Here is a 21,617-nt window from a genome sequence, read left to right as displayed (position 1 = left end):
TTATTTATTTTATTTTATTTTATTTTATTTTATTTTATTTTATTTTATTTTATTTTATTTTATTTTATTTTATTTTATTTTTTATTTTATTTTATAAAAAAAAAAAAATAATAAAAACAACACGTGACTTGTCTTAGAAAGGCTTTCATGTACAGGGCTGGGCTGCAGTTACAGGGACAAAGACCACTGCTGGCAGTGGAGGTGTCAGACCTCCAGACTCTGCTTTTCCTCCCTATGGAGGTCTCCAAAGAAGTCACCCTGGATGAATAGCAAGAGGACAATGAGGTTCAAAACTGAAATGTAGCAAAATTCAACCTTTAAAAGTACAAAAGATTTTTTATTAGGTGCTTTTTGTAATCTTCTTTGACTACATCATGCAAGCTCTGTAATTAGCTACACAAGGCATGAAGCCTTGAAGAAAACTATGGAAGAGATATTAGGAGTTTCTGCATTTTAATGAGTTCCATGGTGTATTTTGGTGCTGAGTCTATGAAGCTCAGGTACTGAGAGGTGAATGATGCAACTGCTAGAGAAAGTAAAGTCAGAAGGAAAAGCTGAAGTGACTTGGAGTATTAATGGGCCCCAGTGAGGGCTGTTACTAACAAAGCCTCCCCAGGGATGCGTTAGGGTGGATAATTGGACTCCATGATTACAGACAGGCAAAGCACTGCACTGAGAAAAATCTTGGTTGATTTTGGTGAAACAGAAGAGCCAAGGCCTGACCGGAGCCACTGGAAGGGGAGATCCTGCACCCCTATGTCTGGGTCAAGGCTCTTCCTGGGGTCTGTGGGCTGTGATGGGCAGTGTGATGCCATGAGAAGAACAGTGGTGTGACACCTCTGAGCTGCTGCACAGGGTTGAAAGGAATCCATGAAGCCCCATTACAATGAATATAACATCTCCTCATAGCTCTAGCCAAGGGGACAAAAAATTCAGGGCTGTTGGGGCCTGCCATTCTTGCCAGCACCCTCTGCCTTCTCCTCGGCAGGCTTTCCTATGCTGTCCCAAACATCACCCTATTTTCTTAAAGTCTGCAGACACCCATCTCAGTTCACCATCTTGCTTTCATGCCTTGCTTTCACCGACATCTGGTCAGCCCTGAGCAGCTGTTCCTTGAAACACTAAGCCAGGGTCTTATCAGAGGGTGACCTGTGGCACTACAGCACGACCCTTTGAGGGACATTTCTTCCTCCTTGTGACCAGTGCCAGCCTTCCATGGAACATTTTGTGGCAGTTTTTTTTTTTTTTTTTTTCTCCTGCTCTTTCCTACTACCAAAGGAAGCTCCATCAGGGTGGAAACTACTCCTGAAGTAGGCATCCCAACCCAGCAGGCTCCTTGCGGCCTCTCAGCCAAGCAGACACAAGTCACCTCAGCCGCATCTTCCAAGCCTTCTGCCTCCTCCTGCCCAGCCATGGACTCAAGCAGAAGGGACAGGACAACACATGTTGGGGCCTTCTTTCTGCCTGGGTCCTCCTGGCTCTGGAGGCAGAGGGGATCCACCAGTCAGCATGCCAAGCAGGTGCCTTCTGCTGGCCTAGCAGGGCCACTGCCAGATGTCAGCCCAAAAGTGCAGCTCCCAGGGAGAAGTCAAGGCTGACCTGCCACCTACAGACAGAAGTGACCTCACAGTCACTGCCACAGTCGCATTCCTGCTGCTGGGGCAGGAGATGCTGAGGCAGAGCTGAGCTCTTCAGAGGATTCCCACCATCTCCTTCTTTTGGCCCACAAGCGGATCAGATCTGGGTGAGCAAAAGAGTAAAGGTAAGGGAAAGGGGCTATGGGCTGAGTTTTGGCTTCAAGGGATACTTTGAGATCAGGCTTAAGAGTAGTGGATTCCTGCAGGGTGTGGAGTAGCATTTACGTTTGCAGATTAATGTCACTAGTTAAAATAGGGGAAGGGCTTTACATGACTATTTAAATCACAGTTACAGCAGAATCAACATTGCCTGAATGTTCTAACCTCACAGAAATCTTTAATTTCTGCTGGCCAAACTCCTTTTCCCTACTCCAAATCTCACATCTCTCCTCGCCAGGCTTCTCCTGACTTCCCCATATCAGTCATCTTCGTAGGGGCAGCTTTCTGATGGCTTTCATGACCTCAGAGTACGTGCCTCACATCTGTTGCCTACTCCTTTTTTGAGACTGAAATGACTCCTAAGTCAGGATGGAAAATAACCCAAAGCTGTAGGTGAACCCTGCACAATGTGGCCTGCAGTTCTTGTACCACCCGCAAAATTTTGTTTCCTGCCTCCAACTTCTGGATACAGAATGCCTTCTTTGCACCCAGGGTACCTTTCCCCAAACCCTCATGCATCGTTCAGTTTGCCCCTAGTGTCTTGGAGGCAGTGGTCCCCTCTGTATAGAAAACTGAAAACAGTCCTAAATGATGACTTCAGGCAAAAGCTGACACCTCTGACATGACAACCCCTATCCAAGACCTCTTCCTCTATGGGGCCTACCAGGTACTTAGAAAGAGCCGATCTCAGAAACTACATGCACAGCAAGTGCCTTCTGCTGCCCTACCATGGACACTGGCAGATGTGAGCCTAAAGGCACAGATCCCAGCCAGGAGTCAAGGGTAACCTGTCAGCTACTTCAGAAAGAGCTCAACTCACAGGCCATTTAAGAGCCATTCGCTTCCTGGTGGACTTAGTGTTTCTGATGCACCACTGAGCTTATAATATCACACCTACAAAACACCCCCTTTTTGGGCCAGGACCTGCCCAGGTAGAAATGATCTGGTTGTGATCCTCCAAGCTCATGGCATACCTTCTGGGCTGCCAGCCTCTCTGACACACAGGAGCCAGTTCCATGCCAGTCCTGTGTGGTGCTAGGGCAGGAGGAACCTTGCAGGAAATGTTGTAGCCCCATGCCTCTTGGTGGTCTCTCAGCTCCTAGTGCACAGTGGAGATCACACTCAAGTCCAGAAGCCTGAAGCTGGCCTAGATGACACTCAGGGGAAGCACCCTCCCAGCCCCAGCCCCAGCCCCAGCTGGTGGTGCTGTTCTGCAGATCCAGGGGGCTGTGGTGCCTGGGGCATGGGGGCACTCTGCAGGGCTGTGCTGGGCAGGCTGGGAGGCAGACCCAGCTCATGGGGTCACTGCCATTGCCACAGGGCTGCAAGGAATCACTCGCCAGGCTCCTTTGCTGGGGCTGCTGTGTGCCCTGGGGCTGCAGAGCTCTCCTCTGCCTGCTCACACCAGACTGAGCACTTGAGTTCTGCTCAGTCCACCTTGGAGAAGATCCCCCCTTAGGAGGGAAGTGCTGCAGTGGAGGCCAGCTGTGCCACTGCCGTGCCCACTGCCTGTCCCTGCCTGCAGTCCCAGCATAGCCCCACAGCAGCACTGGCACCAAGCTCCAGGAACAGCTGGGCCTGACCCCACCAGCAGGGCTCAGCAGGAGAGGGCGGCAGTGGCAAGATGACAGCTCTGCATGCCCCAAGCACTGGTGCTCCCTGGCCGTGCTGCTGGGATGGGACTCTTTTCCTCTGCAGCCCTGCACATGGGCACTGTCCCTGCAGAGCCAGGCCTGGTCTCAGAGGACAGATGTCAGACAAAATAGGCAGTTAAATCTTAACTTGCTTAAGGTTAAATTCACAGAGAGCATGGCTTCACATGCACAGAGTCTATAAGCAATATTCAGAAGGCACATCCATATGATTTTAATGGGTGTTCATTAGCTGAATTAATGTAATAAGAATATGCACAAACACAACCATGAAAACAAAACAAAACAAAACAGTTATATTGGCTATTCATCCAATTATTGACATTGCAAGTCATGTGCAGAAGCAGATCAGAAATTTCTTGCATTCAAGACACATCTAATCGTCAGTTTCCACAGAGCATGCTTGAGCTCCTGAATCCTCACATTACAGATGGGGACATGTTCTGCTGGAGACACCACTGAGTACAGAACTGCCACCACCAGGTCCAGGGATGGGGAGGAGATGGAGGGAGCTTCAGGTAGGCAACCATGACAGGCCTGAGGGAGACGGACACCATGGCCAGGTGAGGGAGGCTCATGGAAAAAGCTTTGTGCTGGCCCTGCTATAGAGACGACAGGTCTGTCACCTAGATCCACAAGGTTGAATCCAAATACACTGCTCCTACCTGTGGCAGCTGGGCTCTTGGCCCCGAGCACCTCCTGGTTGCTGAGGCTGCTGCCCCAGCTCCAGAGGAGATGGGAAGAGAGGGATACTGAGACGAATGAATTTCTGATGGTATCTTTATTGTCTTTATCTACCACGGAAGCCTGGTTCTCTATGTATGTTAGAAGATATGGTCAAAGCAAACACAAAATGTAACATTTAGAATGGTAAGAATTACATTATTAAAAACAAAATAAATTATTTTTACAGTTCTAACAGAGAAAAATAATTTTAAAAATATCGTATCATTTTCCCAAATAACATTTCATTTCTGTTAGGATTATTGTTAATTAAAATGTTTTGATAGCACTAGTAATGATAAAAATGATATGATATAATATGAATCAAAATTGCATATTATCAGAAATACATCTTCTGAACACATCACTGATGATCAGGAAACATGTATTGAAGAAGTTTCCTCACTGCATCCTTCACCTCTTGGTTCCTCATGCTGTAGATGAGGGGGTTCAGTGCTGGAGGCAGCAGCGAGTACAGAAGTGCAACCACCAGGTCCAAGGATGGCGAGGAAATGGAGGGGGGCTTCAGGTAGGAAAATATGCCAGTGCTGACAAACATGGAGACCACAGCCAGGTGAGGGAGGCACGTGGAAAAGGCTTTGTGCCGGCCCTGAGAGGAGGGCATCCTCAGCACTGCCCTGAAGATCTGCACATAGGACACCACAACGAAAACAAAACAACCAAATGCTAAAAAAATACTAAACAGAACTGCCCCATCTTCTCTGAGGTAGGAATCTGAGCAGGAGAGCTTGAGAATATGGGGGACTTCACAGAAGAACTGGTTCACAGCATTGCCTTGGCAGAGGGGCAGGGAAAATGTGTTGGTGGTGTGCAGGACAGCATTGAGAAAGCCACTGCCCCAGGCAGCTGCTGCCATCTGGGCACAAGCTCTGCTGCCCAGGAGGCTCCCGTAGTGCAGGGGCTTGCAGATGGCAATGTAGCGGTCATAGGCCATGACAGTGAGAATAGAATATTCTGCTGCTATAAAGAAGAGAAAGAAAAAGACCTGTGCAGCACATCCTTGATAGGAGATGGCCCTGGTGTCCCAGAGGGCATTGGCCATGGCTTTGGGCAGAGTGGTAGAGATGCAGCCCACGTCGAGGAGGGCGAGGTTGAGGAGGAAGAAGTACATGGGGGTGTGGAGGCGGTGGTCGCAGGCTACGGCGGTGAGGATGAGGCCGTTGCCAAGGACGGCAGCCAGGTAGATGGCCAGGAAGAGCGCGAAGTGCAGGAGCTGCAGCTCGCGCCTGTCTGCAAATGCCAGCAGGAGGAACTCGCTCACAGAGCTGATGTTAGGCATTTGCTTACATTGGACATAGTTGTCTGTTGAAGAGAGAAGGCAAAACAAATTTAGAAGAGACTTCTCTGAGGAAAACCTATTGCAAGTTTTGGACCAACCCGCAGCCTGAGCCTCTCTTTGCCAGAGAACCTTTCCACACCTTCCTTACTTGAGCTTGCAGACGACTCCTTCCTGCTGTTCATCATGTGGAAGCAGGAACATGGGGGAAACTCTAGTTCAGTTCACCGATCAGGACACTGGAATTTGCAGTGCTGTTTCAAACAATGCATCTCAATGCAGAACAGAGCTTCAGATGTAACTGCTGAACACTGCTCTTCTCAGCTGCCCTGTGTCAGCCTTCTGTGAGTTGCAGGACCACCCCCCTTAGGTGTTTCCCTGAGATGGAATTGGAGAAAGATGAGAGTAAAGAAGCCGCAGTCCAAGTGCAGCTGGACAGAAACCTCACCTTGTCTGTGGGTTGTCTAGCCAGAGGTGCAGAGGTCATTGTCCTTATTGCACCTCATTGCAGCTTCCCACAGACAGCCATCCAGCAGCATGGAATGATGTTAGGATGGAGGTGTCTTTTCCTTGGAGCACCTGGATAACACAAGGATGCCACAAGAGAGCTGCATCCTGCTGGAGAGCAGACTGCAGCCCAGGAGGATGCCCCACGGACAGAGCTGGATATCTGAAAGCTGGAGTGTCCCATATCCCAGCTGCACCCCCTGCAGGGTCTGGAGGAGGCTTGGCCACCGCTGTCTTATCTGACATGGGGTAGCTAGGTTATGAAACTCCAAGGAGCTTCTGCCAGACTTTCTCACCTCGCAGGGCAACCCAGCAGGATTCTCAAAGCCTACTGCATTGCCCACTGCCCTCCCAGAAACAAGACCCAGCAGGAGACCCTTGCAGGAGCTGCAGCTGCATGGCCCTGCAGCCAGACCCTTACCTTGTCAAGGGCTGTGCACATTTCTCCTGCAGGCAGCTCTCAGCATCCTCCCACTGCCAACTGCCTCCAAGCCCTCTCTCCTTTTCGTCTCTCTGTGTCTGCCTCTGTGTCTCTTTCCTGCTGCGCTGTGCAGAGGAGCTGCTCCTGGGCACAGCTGTCTCTCTGCTTCATGGCACTTTTTCAAAAGTGTTTTCTCTGTCCCATGTGCCAGGCCCATCTCAGCAGCACAGCACCAGCCCAAGGCACTGCAATCACCCCTCCGGGGGCTTGGCTGATGAGACCACGAACCTCAGGCACTCAGAGACAATTGAAGACATCTCTCCAGAAGTCCATGTCAGAGGCAAGTTTCCTGCAGTGTTCCCCTGAGGGACAGCACTGACACAGCCTCCCTTGGAGCTCATTAGAGCAGAACCCTGGAGGCAGTGAGGACAAGGAGACAAAGGCAATGTGAAGGTGACACTGGTGTGTAGACAAACTGGATGTGTGTCACCAAGCACAAGGGCCAGGCCTTGACCTCCAGCCCCTGGCACAGGAGATCCTTTCCCTTCACACCTTGCTCAGGGCTCTTTGTGGGGCAGTAGAAGATGGGGATGTGCATTGCCAAGTGCAGGAGAATGGTACGACCCCTGCCTGCTTCATGGGTGGGGACGAAGAGGCAATGAGGCCCTGATGCTTTAACGATCAGCTGTCTCCTCTTTGGCCTCAGTGGCAGAGACAACAGCCATAGCCGTGAACACAGAGGCCTGGGTCCTGTTGGGATTTTCAGTCTTGCCATTATCATTACTCCTCTGAGCAATGATAATGAGGATATCCTAGTGACTCCCAGACCTGCACCTCTTTACTGGCTAGTTGTTGGCACTTGTTCGTGCGGTGTCTCAAGGGATCTGAGCTGAGTCTGATACCTCACATCTTCTTGGTGGCCATGCTCCCCAGAAGGCAGCTCTGTAGGAAGCTGACCTGGTTCCTCGTGAGCAGTCACCACTGCTCGTATGGCATCTCTCGTGGTGTCCAGGCCTTCCTCCATCTCGCTACTGCTCACTCAGCAGGGTCCCAGTCTGCCCTGATGTGTGGGGTTCCTCTTCCTCTGGTTCAGGACTGGGCTCTTCTCCTTGTAAACATCAAGAAGTTACTTTAGGCAAAATCCTGCAGTTTCTCAACATTCCCCCACACTCATGCTCCTTTCTGTCAGCCATTCACGTCTGCAGGCAGATGGTTCAACCTTTGTGTGACTGTGCTATCTCTGACAAGACAGCAGCATTACAAGCTGTGGGAACATTTGGATAATACAGGAGTAACCAGTTGAATGGAACTGCAACACAGAGTCACAGAAAAACAGTGGGTGGAAGGCTGTCAGATTCTACTTTTCCTGTGCTTCCTTCTCATGCATGCTGTCAGTTTGTCTGGGGCTGTGTCCTGAATGTTATGGGGCTGTGCAGGTCAAAGGGCCAAAGCCCATCTGGAGCTCCATCTGTCTTTTACTGTCAAAGACAATAAAGACTGCTTATAGAAATACTTTAAATAAACGAGGATTAAGGAGAATCATCATCCTTCATTGGACATGGGGGAAATCTGGTAATGATCTAGAGATAAGGTAAAGGCTGAGGTACTTAATGCCTTCTTTGCCTCAGACTCTAGCAGCAAGACCAGTTGTTCCTCTGGATATTTCTTCTTCCTTGTAACCAGTGCCAACCTTTCAGGGTGCACTTTGTGGCAAGTTCTTCTCTCCTGCTCTTTCCTACTACCAAAGGAAGTTCCATCTGGTAGGAAACCACTCCTGAAGTAGGCATCCCAACACAGCAGGCTCCTTGTGGCCTCTCAGCCAACCAGACACAAGTCACCTCAGCAGCAGCTTCCAAGCCACGGGCCTGCTGCTGGCCTTGCAGCTTCTTGGCTAGACACAGCCAAGCCTTGTGCCTGCTGCTGTGCAGTCATGGACTCAAGCAGAAGGGACAGGACAACCCATGTTGGGGCCTTCTTTCTGCCTGGGTCCTCCTGGCTCTGGAGGCAGAGGGGATCCACCAGTCAGCATGCCAAGCAGGTGCCTTCTGCTGGCCTAGCAGGGCCACTGCCAGATGTCAGCCCAAAAGTGCAGATCCCAGGGAGAAGTCAAGGCTGACCTGCCACCTCCAGACACAAGTGACCTCACAGTCCCTTTGCGTGACACATTCCTGCTGCTGCCCTATCAAGTGCAGAGACAGAAGTGACATCACAGTCCCTGCCGCAGTCACATTGCTCCTGCTGGGCCACGAAATACTGAGGCAGAGCTCACCTCTCTCCTGTGCTCTATGGACTGGGGCTCACCTTTCTGTTTTAGACAGCAAACAATGTTTTAGTTGGAAGGTTTGGTGTTCTGTTTGTGGTGTCAGGTCTCTGGTTAGGGTATGGGCAAGCATTATGGCTTAGGCTTTTGTTTAGGTTTGTGAAGAAGTCTAGGGATAAATAGAGCATTTAATGTTAGTGTTAAGGGTGAGGATTAGGGTGAGCAAGAGAGGAAATGTATGAAAAAGGGGCTATGCTCTGAACTTTGCTTTAGGTGATATTTTGAGTTCTGCTTTACAATAGTGGATTCCTGTCAGGATGTTGCACTTATGTTTAGGTTGAGGGATGCTGTTGAAAATAGTTTACAGGCCTTACACGACTGTTTGCAATCAGTTTTACAGCAGCATCACATTACATGAACCCTCTTACCTCTACAAAGGTAAGCTTCTGAGCTCCTCTTCCCTTCCTCTTCCCTCCCCCAAATCTGACATCTCTCGTGGCCAGGCTGCTCCTGACCTCCCCATATCAGTCATCTAACTGGGATCAGCTTTATGATGGTTGTCATTATATCAGAGGTTCTGGAGTCATGTGCGATGCCCATGATATCATGTGAAAGACAATGATATGACACCTTCCAGTGTTTGCACAGGGATAAAGTAGAATACATGGTCCCAATGCCATGAGTATAACACGTCTCCTCACAACCCATGGCTAAGGGGACAAAGTTGTCAGTGCTGCTGCAGCCTTCCATTCTTGTCAGAGTCACAGAATCACAGAATTTCTAGGTTGGAAGAGACCTCAAGATCATCGAGTCCAACCTCTGACCTAACACTAACAGTCCCCACTAAACCATATCCCTAAGCTCTACATCTAAACGTCTTTTAAAGACTTCCAAGGATGGTGAGTCCTCTGCCTTCTCCTCTGCATGTTTTCCTGTGCTGTCCCACACTTTTTTGAAGTCTGCAGAAAACCACTTCTCTTCCCCACCTTGCTCTCACTCTGATATTCCCATGATTTCACTGCTGCCTCTCCACTCTCACCAGCTGTTCCTTCAAACACAAGGGCATGGACTGATCCAAACTCCCTCTGGGTGAACTCTGGACCCACAGCACCAGTTCCAGTGCCTCACCTCCAAGTCAAGAATTTCATCTGACTATCAAATCTAAATCTACCCTTTTGAAGTTTAAAAACATTCCCCTTGTCCTATGATAGAATCATAGAAATCATAAAAACACAAAGTTGGAAAGGACCTACAAGACCATTTAGTCCAACCGTCCTATCACTAATACTACTCACTAAGCTACTGAGCCAGATCTCCTAGCACCTTGTCCTGGTGCTTCTTGAACACTGTGATGGTCAGTGAGTCCACCACCTCCCTGAGCAGACCATTCCAGTTCCCGACTACTCTTTGAGAGAAAAAGATTTTTGTGATACCTGATCTAAACATCCCCAGGCACAACTTGTGCCCATTTCCTTGAGTCCTATCATTAGTTATCTGAGAGAAGAGGCCAACCCCCGCCTTACATCAACCTCTCTTCAGGAAGTTGTAGAGTGCAATAAAGTCTCCCCTGAGCCTCCTCTTCTGCACACTAAAAAATCCCAGTTCCCTCAGCCACTCCTCATAAGACCTGTGCTCCAGAACCCTCAACAGTTTGGTTGCCCTTCTCTGGACATGTTCCAGGATCTCGATGTCCTTCTTGTAATGAGGGGCCCAAAACTGAACACAGTGCTCGAGGTGTGGCCTCACCAGAGCTGAGTACAGGAGAATGATCACCTCCCTGCTCCTGCTGGCTGCACTATTTCTAATACAGGCCAGGATGCCCTTGGCCTTCTTGGCCACCTGGGCACACGGCTGGCTCATGTTCAGCCAAGCATCCATCAACACTCCCAAGTCCTTTTCCTCTTCACAATTCTTTAGTCACTGTGCCCCAAGCCCATAGCGTTGCATGGAGTTATTGTGGCCAAAGTGCAGGACCCTGCACTTGGCCTTGTTGAACCTCATCCCATTCACCTTAGCTCAGCGATCCAGCCTATCTAGATCCCTCTGAAGGGCCACCTACAGATCCTCAGGCAGATTAACACTTCCTCTGAACTTTGTGTCATCTGCAAACTTAGTAAGGGTACACTCAATCCCGTCATCTAGGTCATAAATAAAGACATTAAACAAGATAGGTCGCAGTACCGACCCCAGGGGGACACCACTTGTAACAGGATGCCTGCTGGACTAACCAAAAATCTTGGTTAAAATCTCTGAGGAGAGACATTATGGGCTTCACAAGGACAATGGTAGCAGTGTCATAGATAATCATAGAAACGTGCGATCATAGAATCATAGAATGGTTTGGGTTGGAAGGGTCTTAAAGATCCTCTTATTCCAACCATCCTCCTACTAGACCTGGTTGCTCAAAGCTCATTCCAGCCTGCACTTGAACACCTCCAGGAATGGGACGTTCACAGCTTTTCCAGGAAACCTGTTCCAATGCCTCACCATCCTCAGAGGAAAGAATTTCTTCAATATATCTAATTTAAACCTGCCCTCTTTTAGTTTAAAGTAATTACTCCTTGTCCCTTCACTACACTCCCAGACAAAGACTGCCTCCCCAGCTTTCCTGGAGGTCCTCTCTAAGTACTGGATGGTTGCTCTATGGTTTCTCCAGTGCTAAGTAGTACCAGTTCTCTCAGCACACCTTCATAGCAGAAGTGCTCCAGCCCCTTGATCGCCTTTGTGGCCCTCCTCTGGACCTCTTCAAATAATTCCATGTAGTTGAACTGACACGCTAAACCACAGAAGTCTTTTTGGCACACGGTGTGGGGCACAAAGGGTTGAGTTAAGTACAGATCTTACCACAGAGTGCTAAAGTTAAATTGTTATAAGCATTAGACCAGTTTAATAGTTGCTGATCACAAGGTCGACATTTTGGATCTCAGGTCTGTTGGGCTTTCATTCAGAAATGTGTTGTATAGCACATTACTTACTGCCTGTGTTCCCATTGTGCTGTTTATCATTTTTGGGGCTGGTTTAAAGATATTTTGCTATGTTGTGTAACACTACCTTATGAGTCTATAAAATTATTGGTCATGTGACAAATCTGTTCTTTGTACTGAGCATTGCCATCACGTCCATTCCTCAGGAACCATTACTCAGAAAGTATTAAGAATTACACTCTTGGCCTTTTTGCTTTAAGGAGCCAATCTAGGAGAGGAAAAGGGATGTACACTTCTCCACTTCTTCACCTCCCCCTTCTCCTCCAGGCTAATTACACTACCTCTACAAAGCTGAGAACATCACTGGCATGGTCCTATTGTGATGTCTCCTGAATGTGGTTCAACTTTTGTTTAAGGATAAACAACTCTTGAAGAATGCCCTCCAGAGACCTGCCCCAAGGCCGGAGAGTTAGGAGTAGCAGGGAGCATGGGAGGATCTGGGCAGGAACCTAGAGCAGTGGGCACCTCCAGTGCTTTGGAACTTCCCCCCTGAGCACATGCAGAATCCTTAAAAACTGCAGAAGTGCTTGAAAAGGAGGGGTTATCACCTTGGCAATTCCAAAGGGAATTCCAAAGAGAGCCTCAGTCAGTGCCACTCCAAGCCCTGGGACAGGCCCTGCAGCTACTCCAACACCTCTGACATGTCCTGCAGCCACTCCAGACCCTGGGACAGGCCCCAGCTCTACTTTGGGGACTAGACCAGACTCCCCAGGTCTGCTCTTGCTAGGCCAGAGCACCAACCTGTGCCAGGATCCGTTGCCTCTACATGCAGGAGAAAACAGAGGGTGTGAAAATCAGGCTCCTGAGAATGGAAGAGAACTACTGCCCAGAAAAGAAAGGAGGGAGAAGAATGTTGATCTATGAAACCTTGACATAGACTTCCTCATGAGAGGGTACTTCCAAGACCCAAAAGGGTACAGCTGGGGTTTTGGGATAGCTGCCTTGGAGAGAGAGGATGTTAAAGAGCTGTCTACCTTTCCCAGTCCCTGGGAGAACCCTTCCATTTATGCAGTGGTTGAAGGTCAAAGAAGAGCAAGTGCAGATGGTTAACGCAATGTTCTACCAGTTGGGGACAGGCTGGACGTCAGTAATGAGCAATTGCACTGTGCATAGCTTGCTTTCTACTTAACAATAATAGTAATAACAATAATTGCTATTATTATTATTACTCTTCCCCTTCAGTCATTTAAACTGCCCTTATCTCAACACATAAGCATTTGGGACGGGGGGGGGGGAGGGGGGGGGGATTAATGTGAGGCAACAGCTGTGTGGTGCTGAGCTGCACATCATGTTTGACAACCATACTCTAACAGTGCAAATAACATTTCTAAAAGCCATCTCCCCTGTGTTCAGAGAAGGCCAGTCGGTGATCAGTTCAGTCTGCTTTGAACACCACACCCCAGCAGAGACCCTGCTGCCCTGGGGAGCTGTCAGCCCTGAGGCCTTGGGGACACCTCCAGGGAGACCAAGGGCACAGAGCAAGCGATGCCATGGTCGGGTGCTGTGTTGCTGAGCTGGGCCGGGCTCCTGGGCACAAGGGGAGCTCCTGGAAAGAGCTGCAGAGAGACAGCTGTGCCCAGGAGCAGCTCCTCTGCACAGCGCAGCAGGGCTGGGGGCTCTGACCGCAGCTGGCACACAGAGAGGAGAGAAGGAGAGACGGCTTGGAGGCACTGAGGAGCGCAACAACAGAGGGCAGCGTGTGGCAGGACACATCTGCAGGCTCCTGACACCATGAGGCTCTGGCAGCAGGGCAATGCAGGTGGGGTTGCCAGAGGGGTCTTCTACAGCTGGCACATCACATGGCTGATAGCATCTGTCAGGGTTGGTCTCTCTTTCTCCAGAAAGGAGTAGAAAACGCTTTAGAGAATGGCTTTTTATGATTGTATAATTCAAGAGGAAGACCAAGGCAGGGGCTACCTGAAAGGCAAGATTTTTTCTGTAGCCTGTGCTTGCAGATTCCTGCGGTAGAGTGGAGGCTGGTTTCATGGTAATAGGTGGTCAGGTTTCTACTGCAGGCTGAGACTGCTAGAGCATTGCAGTGAGGGATCAATATTTCATCAATGAACTTAGTGAAGTCCCTTCCCACACCTCAGCCCACAGACTACATCAACATCATCATTATGGTCCTCTCAGGTTTTATCCTAGCTGATCTGTAGGAGCTGCAAACCATCCAGTGCCCAGTGCCCTGTCTTTCAGAGGTCTCTGCTGGCTTGAGGTGAGCACAGATCACCTGCACTGAGCATGAGCTGCCTCCTCTGCAGCCAGAGCTGCAGCACAGGAGGGTCTGATCTGGATAGGCTGCACCGATGGGCTGAGGTCAACTGCATGAAGTTCAACAAGGCCAAGTGCCGGGTCCTGCACCTGGGGCGCAATAACCCCAAGCAGAGCTACAGGCTGGAGAAGAGGAGGCTCAGGGGCGACCTTATCACTCTCTACAGATACCTTAAAGGAGGCTGTAGTGTGGTGGGGGTTGGCCTGTTCTCCCACGTGCCTGGTGACAGGATGAGGGGGAATGGGCTTAAGTTGTGCCAGGGGAGTTTTAGGTTAGATGTTAGGAAGAACTTCTTTACCGAAACGGTTGTTAGACACTGGAACAGGCTGCCCAGGGAGGTGGTGGAGTCACCATCCCTGGAAGTCTTTAAAAGACGTTTAGATGTAGAGCTTAGGGATATGGTTTAGTGGGGAATGTTAGTGATGGGACAGAGGTTGGACTCGATGATCTTGAGGTCTCTTCCAACCTAGAAATTCTGTGTGATTCTGTGATTTTCCCAAATACCCTTCGATTTCTGTTAGGATTACTATTAATGACAAACTTATGATAACACTAGTAATGATAAAATGACATGATATTATATGAATCAAAACATTTGCATATTATTAAGAATACATCTTCTGAACACGTCATGGATGCTTAAGAAGCATGTATGGAAACAGTTTCCTGACTGCATCCTTGACCTCCTGGTTCCTCATGCTGTACATGAGGGGGTTCATTACTGGAGGAACCACTGAGTAGAGAAGTGTGACCACCAGGTCCAGGGATGGTGAGGAGATGGAGGGAGGCTTCAGATAGGCAAACATGGCAGTGCTGACCATCAGGGAAAGCACAGCCAGGTGAGGGAGGCACGTGGAAAAGGCTTTGTGCCGGCCCTGAGAGGAGGGCATCCTCAGCACAGCTCTGAAGATCTGCACATAGGACACCACAACGAAAACAAAACAACCAAATGCTAAAAAAATACTAAACAGAACTGCCCCATCTTCTCTGAGGTAGGAATCTGAGCAGGAGAGCTTGAGAATATGGGGGACTTCACAGAAGAACTGGTTCACAGCATTGCCTTGGCAGAGGGGCAGGGAAAATGTGTTGGTGGTGTGCAGGACAGCATTGAGAAAGCCACTGCCCCAGGCAGCTGCTGCCATCTGGGCACAAGCTCTGCTGCCCAGGAGGCTCCCGTAGTGCAGGGGCTTGCAGATGGCAATGTAGCGGTCATAGGCCATGACAGTGAGAATAGAATATTCTGCTGCTATAAAGAAGAGAAAGAAAAAGACCTGTGCAGCACATCCTTGATAGGAGATGGCCCTGGTGTCCCAGAGGGCATTGGCCATGGCTTTGGGCAGAGTGGTGGAGATGCAGCCCAGGTCGAGGAGGACGAGGTTGAGGAGGAAGAAGTACATGGGGGTGTGGAGGTGGTGGTGGCAGGCTACGGCGCTGAGGATGAGGCCGTTGCCCAGGAGGGCAGCCAGGTAGATGGCCAGGAAGAGCGCGAAGTGCAGGAGCTGCAGCTCGCGCCTGTCTGCAAATGCCAGCAGGAGGAACTCGCTCACAGAGCTGACGTTGGGTATTTGCTGACTCTGGACACAGTTGTCTGCTGAAGATGAGATGGCAGAGAAACGTTATAACAGACTTCTCTCAGGAAAAGCCATTGCAAGTCTTAAAACATGCCCTAGCCTTACCCTCTCTTTTTGAAGAGGACCTTCCTCCAGGTTTCTTTCTTGCTTGAGCAAGGTAGAGTTTTCTTTTGTTATCTAGTAGTTACCCCTGTAATGGTTAGCATGTTGAACATGGTCAGGGATTTCTCTGAGAAGAAAATTGAGACAGCTGGGAGCACAGAAGCTGCAGTAGAAGTGCAGATGGACAGAATATTCACTTTCACACTTACCTTGTCAAGGGCTGTGCACATTTCTCCTTCAGGCAGCTCTCAGCATCCTCCCACTCCCTTATGCCTCCAAGCCCTCTCTCCATCTCTCCTCTCCCCATGCCAGCTATGGTCAGAGCCCTCAGCCCTGCTGCGCTGTGCAGAGGAGCTGCTCCTGGGCACAGCTCTCTCTCTGCTTCATGGGACTTTCTGAAATGTGTTTCCTCTGTCTCACGAGCCTGGCCCAGCTCAGCAGCACAGCACCAGCCCAAGGCACTGCAATCACCCCTCTGGGGGCTTTGCTGATGAGCCCACAAACCTCAGGCACTCAGAGACAATTGAAGACATCTCTCCAGAAGTGCAAGTCAGAGGCAAGTTTCCTGCAGTGTCCCCCTGAGGGCCAGCACCAGCCTCCCTTGGAGCTCGTTAGAGCAGAACCCTGGAGGCAGTGAGGACAAGGAGACAAAGGCAATGTGAAGGTGACACTGAGGTGTAGGAAAACTGGATGTGTGTCACCAAGCACAAGTGCCAGGCCTTGACCCCTGGTCTCTAGGAAGGGAGATCCTTTCCTTCACACATTGCTCAGGGCTCTTTGTGGGGCAGTAGGAGATGGGGATGTGCATGGCCAAGTGCAGGAGAATGGTACGACCCCTGCCTGGTTCATGGGTGGGGGCGAGGGGGCAATGAGGCCCTGGTTCTTCAATGATCAGCTGTCTCCTCATAGGCCTCAGTGACAGAGACAACAGCCATAGCCATAGACCCAAAGACCTGGGTCCTGCTGGGACTTGCCATAGCCCTTGCTCCTCTCCAAACCAGGATGGCCTAGAGAATCCCAGACCTGTGCCTCTTTACTGGTTAGTTGTAGACACTTGTCCTTGTGGTGTCATACCGGATCAGAGCTGAGTATGGTAACTCAGATCTTCTTGGTGGCCATGCTCCTCAGAAGGCAGCTTTGTAGGAAGTTGGCCTGGTTCCTGCTGAGCAGGCATCACTGCTTTTATGGCATCCCTCGTGGTGCCCAGAACCTCCTTGTCCTCTGTACTCAACAGTGTCCCAGTCTGCTCTGATGTGTGGGGTTACTCTCCCTCTCATTCAGGACTGGGCTCTTCTCCTTGTAAATGTCTAGAGGTTTCTTTAGACAAAATCCTGTAGTTTCTCAAGCTCCCACCACACTGATGCACCGTTCTGTCAGCTGTTCCTATCTGAAGCCAGACAGTTCAGCCTTCATGTGATTGTGCTGTCTCTGACAAGACAGCAGCATTGGGAGGTACAGGGGAAACAGAATCACACACAGAACCACACAGAATTGTCTAAGTTGGAAGAGACCTCAAGATCATCAAGTCCAACCTCTGACCTAACACTAGCTAGTCCTCCACTAAACCAGCGTTTGGATAATACAGGAGTAACCAGTTGAATGGAACTGCAACACAGTCACAGAATGGTAATGCGTGAAAGGCTGCCAGATTCTACTTTCTCTGTTTTTCATTCTCTTGCATGCTGTCAGTTTCTTTGGAGCTGTGTCCTAAATGATATGGCGCTGTGCAGGACCAAGTTAGAAGGGCCAAAGCCCAGCTGGAGCTTAATCAATCCATTCATGTCAAAGACGATAAACACTGCTTATAGAAATACTTTAAAGAGGATTAAGAATCATCATAAATTATTGGATGTGGGGGGAAACCTGGTGCCAAGAGATGAGGTAAATGCTGAGGTACTTAATGCCTTCTTTACCTCAGTCTCTAGCAGCAAGACCAGTTGTTCCCCTGGACATTTCTTCCTCCTCATGGCCAGTGCCCACCTTTTAGGGTGGTTTGTATCTTTTTTTTTTTTTTTTTTTCTCCTGCTCTTTCCTACTACCAAAGAAAGCTCCATCAGGGTGGAAACCACTCCTGAAGTAGGCATCCCAACCCAGCAGGCTCCTTGCGGCCTCTCAGCCAACCAGACGCAAGTCACCTCAGAAGCACCTTCCAAGCCAGGGCCCTGCTGCTGGCCTTGTAGCTTCTTGACTAGACACAGCCAAGCCTTGTGCCTGTGATAAATTAGTAGGGGTTTGTTCGTTGTCCTTGAGAATTTAAAGAATCTACTGAGGAGATAAGGTTTCACAACTCACGGCATTGTAACATGGGGACAAATGGTGAAGGGGGGTTGGGTAAACATCCTTGTTAAAACAAAGATTCTGTAGGATACTACCCATCCACTGCAAGACATCTTGTTTTGCCCCCACCTGAACACAAGCACAATGCATGATCACCGGAGGAAGAATAACGAACCCCATCAACAGACTGCGCAGCCTCAGAACAAGTCTCGACAAGTCGACAAGGCGACAGGTCTCGACAAGTCAACAGGTCTTGACAAGTCAACAAGTCTCGACAAGCCGGAACTTCAATGCTGTAAAACAGCAACACTGGAAAGGGGAAGTTGCGTGCCATGGTGGAGCGGAGACTCCCCAGCCGCCCAGCGCTGTTTTGCTTGTGTCTGCTTACTTGATGAATAAAATAATTTCAATAGACCAGTAAATTGTGTGGTCCAACTTATAACATTGCCAAGGTGATAACCCCTCCTTTTCAAGCACTTCTGCAGTTTTTAAGGATTCTGCACATGCTCAGAAGAGAAGTTCCAAAGCACTGGAGGTACCCACTGCTCTAGGTGCCTGTCCAGATCCTCTCATACTCCCTGCTACTCCTCACTTTCCGGCCTTGGGGCAGGTCTCTGAAGGGCGTTCTTCACGAGTTGTTTATCCTTAAACAACAGTTGAAACACATTCAGGAGACATAACAATAGGACCATCCCATGGATATTCTAAGCTTTGTAGAGGTAGTGTAATTAGCCTGGAGGAGAAGGGGGAGGTGAAGAAGTGGAGGTGTCCCTCCCTTTTCCTCTCCTATATTGGCTCCTTAAAGCAAAAAGGTCAAGCGTGTAATTCTTAAGTTACTGAGTAATGGTTCCTGAGGAATGGATGTGATGGCAATGCTCAGTACAAAGAACAGATTTGTCACATGACCAGTAATTTTATAGACTCATAAGGTAGTGTTACACAACATAGCAAAATATCTTTAAACCAGCCCCAAAAATGATAAACAGCACAATGGGAACACAGGCAGTAAGTAATGTGCTATACAACTCATTTCTGAATGAAAGCCCAACAGACCTGAGATCCAAAATGTCGACCTTGTGATCAGCAACTATTAAACTGGTCTAATGCTTATAACAATTTAACTTTAGCACTCTGTGGTAAGATCTGTACTTAACTCAACCCTTTGTGCCCCACACCGTGTGCCAAAAAGACTTTTGTGGTTTAACACGGCAGTTCGAGTACATGGAATTATTTGAAGAGGTCCAGAGGAGGGCCACAAAGGTGATCAAGGGGCTGGAGCACTTCTGCTATGAAGGCACGCTGAGAGAACTGGTACTACTCAGCAGCGGAGAAACCTTAGAGCAACCTTCCAGTGCTTAGAGAGGACTTACAGGAAAGCTGGGGAAACAGTCTTTGTCTAGGAGTGGAGTGATAGGACAAGGAGTAATGACTTCAAACTAGAAGAGGGCAGGTTTAAATTAGATATATGGAAGAAATTCTTTCCTCTGAGGATGGCGAGGCACTGGAACAGGTTTCCTGGAAAAGCTGTGAATGTCCCATCCCTGGAAGTGTTCAAGGAGAGGTTGAAATGAGTTTTGAGCAAGCAGGTCTAGCAGGAGGATGGTTGGAATAAGAGGATCTTTAAGATCCCTTCCAACCCAAACCACTCTATGACTCTATGATCCCATGTTTCTATGATTATCTGTGACACTGCTACCATTGTCCTTCTGCAGCCCATAATGTCTCTCCTCAGAGATTCTAACCAAGATTTTTGGTTAGTCCAGCTGGCATCTTGTTACAAGTGGTGTCCCCCTGGGGTCGGTACTGCGACCTATCTTGTTTCATGTCTTTATTGATGACCTAGATGAGGGGATTGAGCGTACCCTCAGTAAATCTGCAGATGACACCAAGCTCAGAGGTTGTGACGATCCGCATGAGGATCTGTAGGTGGCCCTTGTTTAGCATGACGTCAGAAGGTATGGAATACCCCTTTGGCCACTTTGGGTCAGTTGTCCTGGGTCTGTCCCCTCCCAGCTCCCACTACACCCCCAGCCTGCCCGTTGGCAGGACAGAGTGAGAAGCTGTGACGGCCTTGGCTTGGTGTAAGCACTGCTCTGCAAGAATTAAACATCACTGTGTTATCAGCACTCTTCTGTTCCTAAGCCAAAACACAGCATTCTACCAGCTACTAGGAAGAAAATTACCTCTGTCCTAACTGAAACCAGGACATATATCCACCCCTTATACCACATAATTTATGTTATGCTAACATTACAATCCCTACAAGACCACATCCTGCTGCTGGCCATGGCCATGGCTCCAGGGAAGCAGCAACCCCGACCCGAAGGCAGCAGAGAGGCAGAGCCCAGCGGGCAGTGAGGGGCAGCCCCGAGGGCCACCGGGGTTGCTCCTGCGTGTGGCAGCTTGGCTCTTGGCCCTGAGCCCCTCCAGAGGAGATCAAAAGAGAGGGATACTGACACCAATGACTTTCTGATGGCTTCTTTATTGTTTTTATTTACACTGGAGGACTAGTACTATGGGTAGATTAGATGATTTGGTAAAAGTAAATAAATTAATTAACAGGCAGGATGCTAAGAATGATATTAGTGAAATAATGATAAAAATAAAATGACATCACAGAATCACAGAATCACAGAATTTCTAGGTTGGAAGAGACCTCAAGATCATCGAGTCCAACCTCTGACTTAACACTAACAGTCCCCACTAAACCATATCCCTAAGCTCTACATCTAAACGTCTTTTGCAGACTTCCATGCATGGTGACTCCACCACTTCCCTGGGCAGCCTGTTCCAATGTCTAACAACCCTTTCAGTAAAGAAGTTCTTCCTAACATCCATGAATAACAATAATTTCAAATAATTATCATTATATATTATAAATAAATTATTGATGCTTAAGAAGCATGTATAGGAACAGTCTCTTCACTCCATACTTTAGGTCCTTGTTTCTCATGCTGTAGATGAGGGGGTTCAGTGCTGGAGGTACCACTGAGTACAGAAATGCCACCACCAGGTCGACGGTTGGGGAGAAGACAGAGGGGGGCTTCAGGTAGGCAAACATGCCAGTGCTAACCATCAGGGAGACCACGGCCAGGTGAGGGAGGCACGTGGAAAAGGCTTTGTGCTTGCTCTGCTCAGAGGGCATCCTCAGCACTGCCCTGAAGATCTGCACATAGGACAACACAATGAAAACAAAAGAACCAAAGCCTAAAATAACACTAAACACAAGAGACAAAATTTCCCTGAGGTAGGCATCTGAGCAGGAGAGCTTGAGGATGTGGGGGATTTCACAGAAGAACTGGTCCAAAACATTGCCTTGGCAGAGGGGCAGGGAAAATGTGTTGGCCGTGTGCAGGACAGCATTGAGAAAGCCACTGCCCCAGGCAGCTGCTGCCATCTGGGCACAAGCTCTGCTGCCCAGGAGGCTCCCGTAGTGCAGGGGCTTGCAGATGGCAACGTAGCGGTCATAGGCCATGACAGTGAGAAGGGAATACTCTGCTCCAATCAGAAAAATTAAAAGGAAGACCTGTGCAACACATCCTTGATAGGAGATGGCCCTGGTGTCCCAGAGGGCATTGGCCATGGCTTTGGGCAGAGTGGTGGAGATGCAGCCCAGGTCGAGGAGGGCGAGGTTGAGCAGGAAGAAGTACATGGGGGTGTGGAGGCGGTGGTGGCAGGCTACGGCGCTGAGGATGAGGCCATTGTCCAGGAGGGCAGCCAGGTAGATGCCCAGGAAGAGCGCGAAGTGCAGGAGC

General features: G+C 49.2%; 3 protein-coding genes across 3 annotated transcripts; all 3 read right to left on the bottom strand.

Moving 5' to 3' along the window:
- Window positions 1–4,535: 4,535 nt before the first annotated feature.
- Window positions 4,536–5,471, bottom strand: LOC139999980 (olfactory receptor 14C36-like). Its single transcript, XM_072029658.1, has one exon. The coding sequence runs from the start codon at window positions 5,469–5,471 to the stop codon at window positions 4,536–4,538; it is 936 nt and encodes a 311-aa protein (XP_071885759.1).
- A 9,070-nt stretch (window positions 5,472–14,541) lies between these two features.
- Window positions 14,542–15,474, bottom strand: LOC139999979 (olfactory receptor 14C36-like). The gene has a single exon (XM_072029657.1). It carries the CDS (start codon window positions 15,307–15,309, stop codon window positions 14,542–14,544), a length of 768 nt encoding a protein of 255 aa, XP_071885758.1. The 5' UTR covers window positions 15,310–15,474.
- Window positions 15,475–20,746: 5,272 nt separating this feature from the next.
- Window positions 20,747–21,337, bottom strand: LOC139999978 (olfactory receptor 14C36-like). Its single transcript, XM_072029655.1, has one exon. The coding sequence runs from the start codon at window positions 21,335–21,337 to the stop codon at window positions 20,747–20,749; it is 591 nt and encodes a 196-aa protein (XP_071885756.1).
- Between the last annotated feature and the right edge of the window lie 280 nt (window positions 21,338–21,617).

This window comes from Anas platyrhynchos, chromosome 31 (assembly GCF_047663525.1).
Source record: "Anas platyrhynchos isolate ZD024472 breed Pekin duck chromosome 31, IASCAAS_PekinDuck_T2T, whole genome shotgun sequence".
Lineage (NCBI taxonomy): Eukaryota > Metazoa > Chordata > Aves > Anseriformes > Anatidae > Anas > Anas platyrhynchos.
This window is presented reverse-complemented; position numbering and strand designations above follow the sequence as displayed.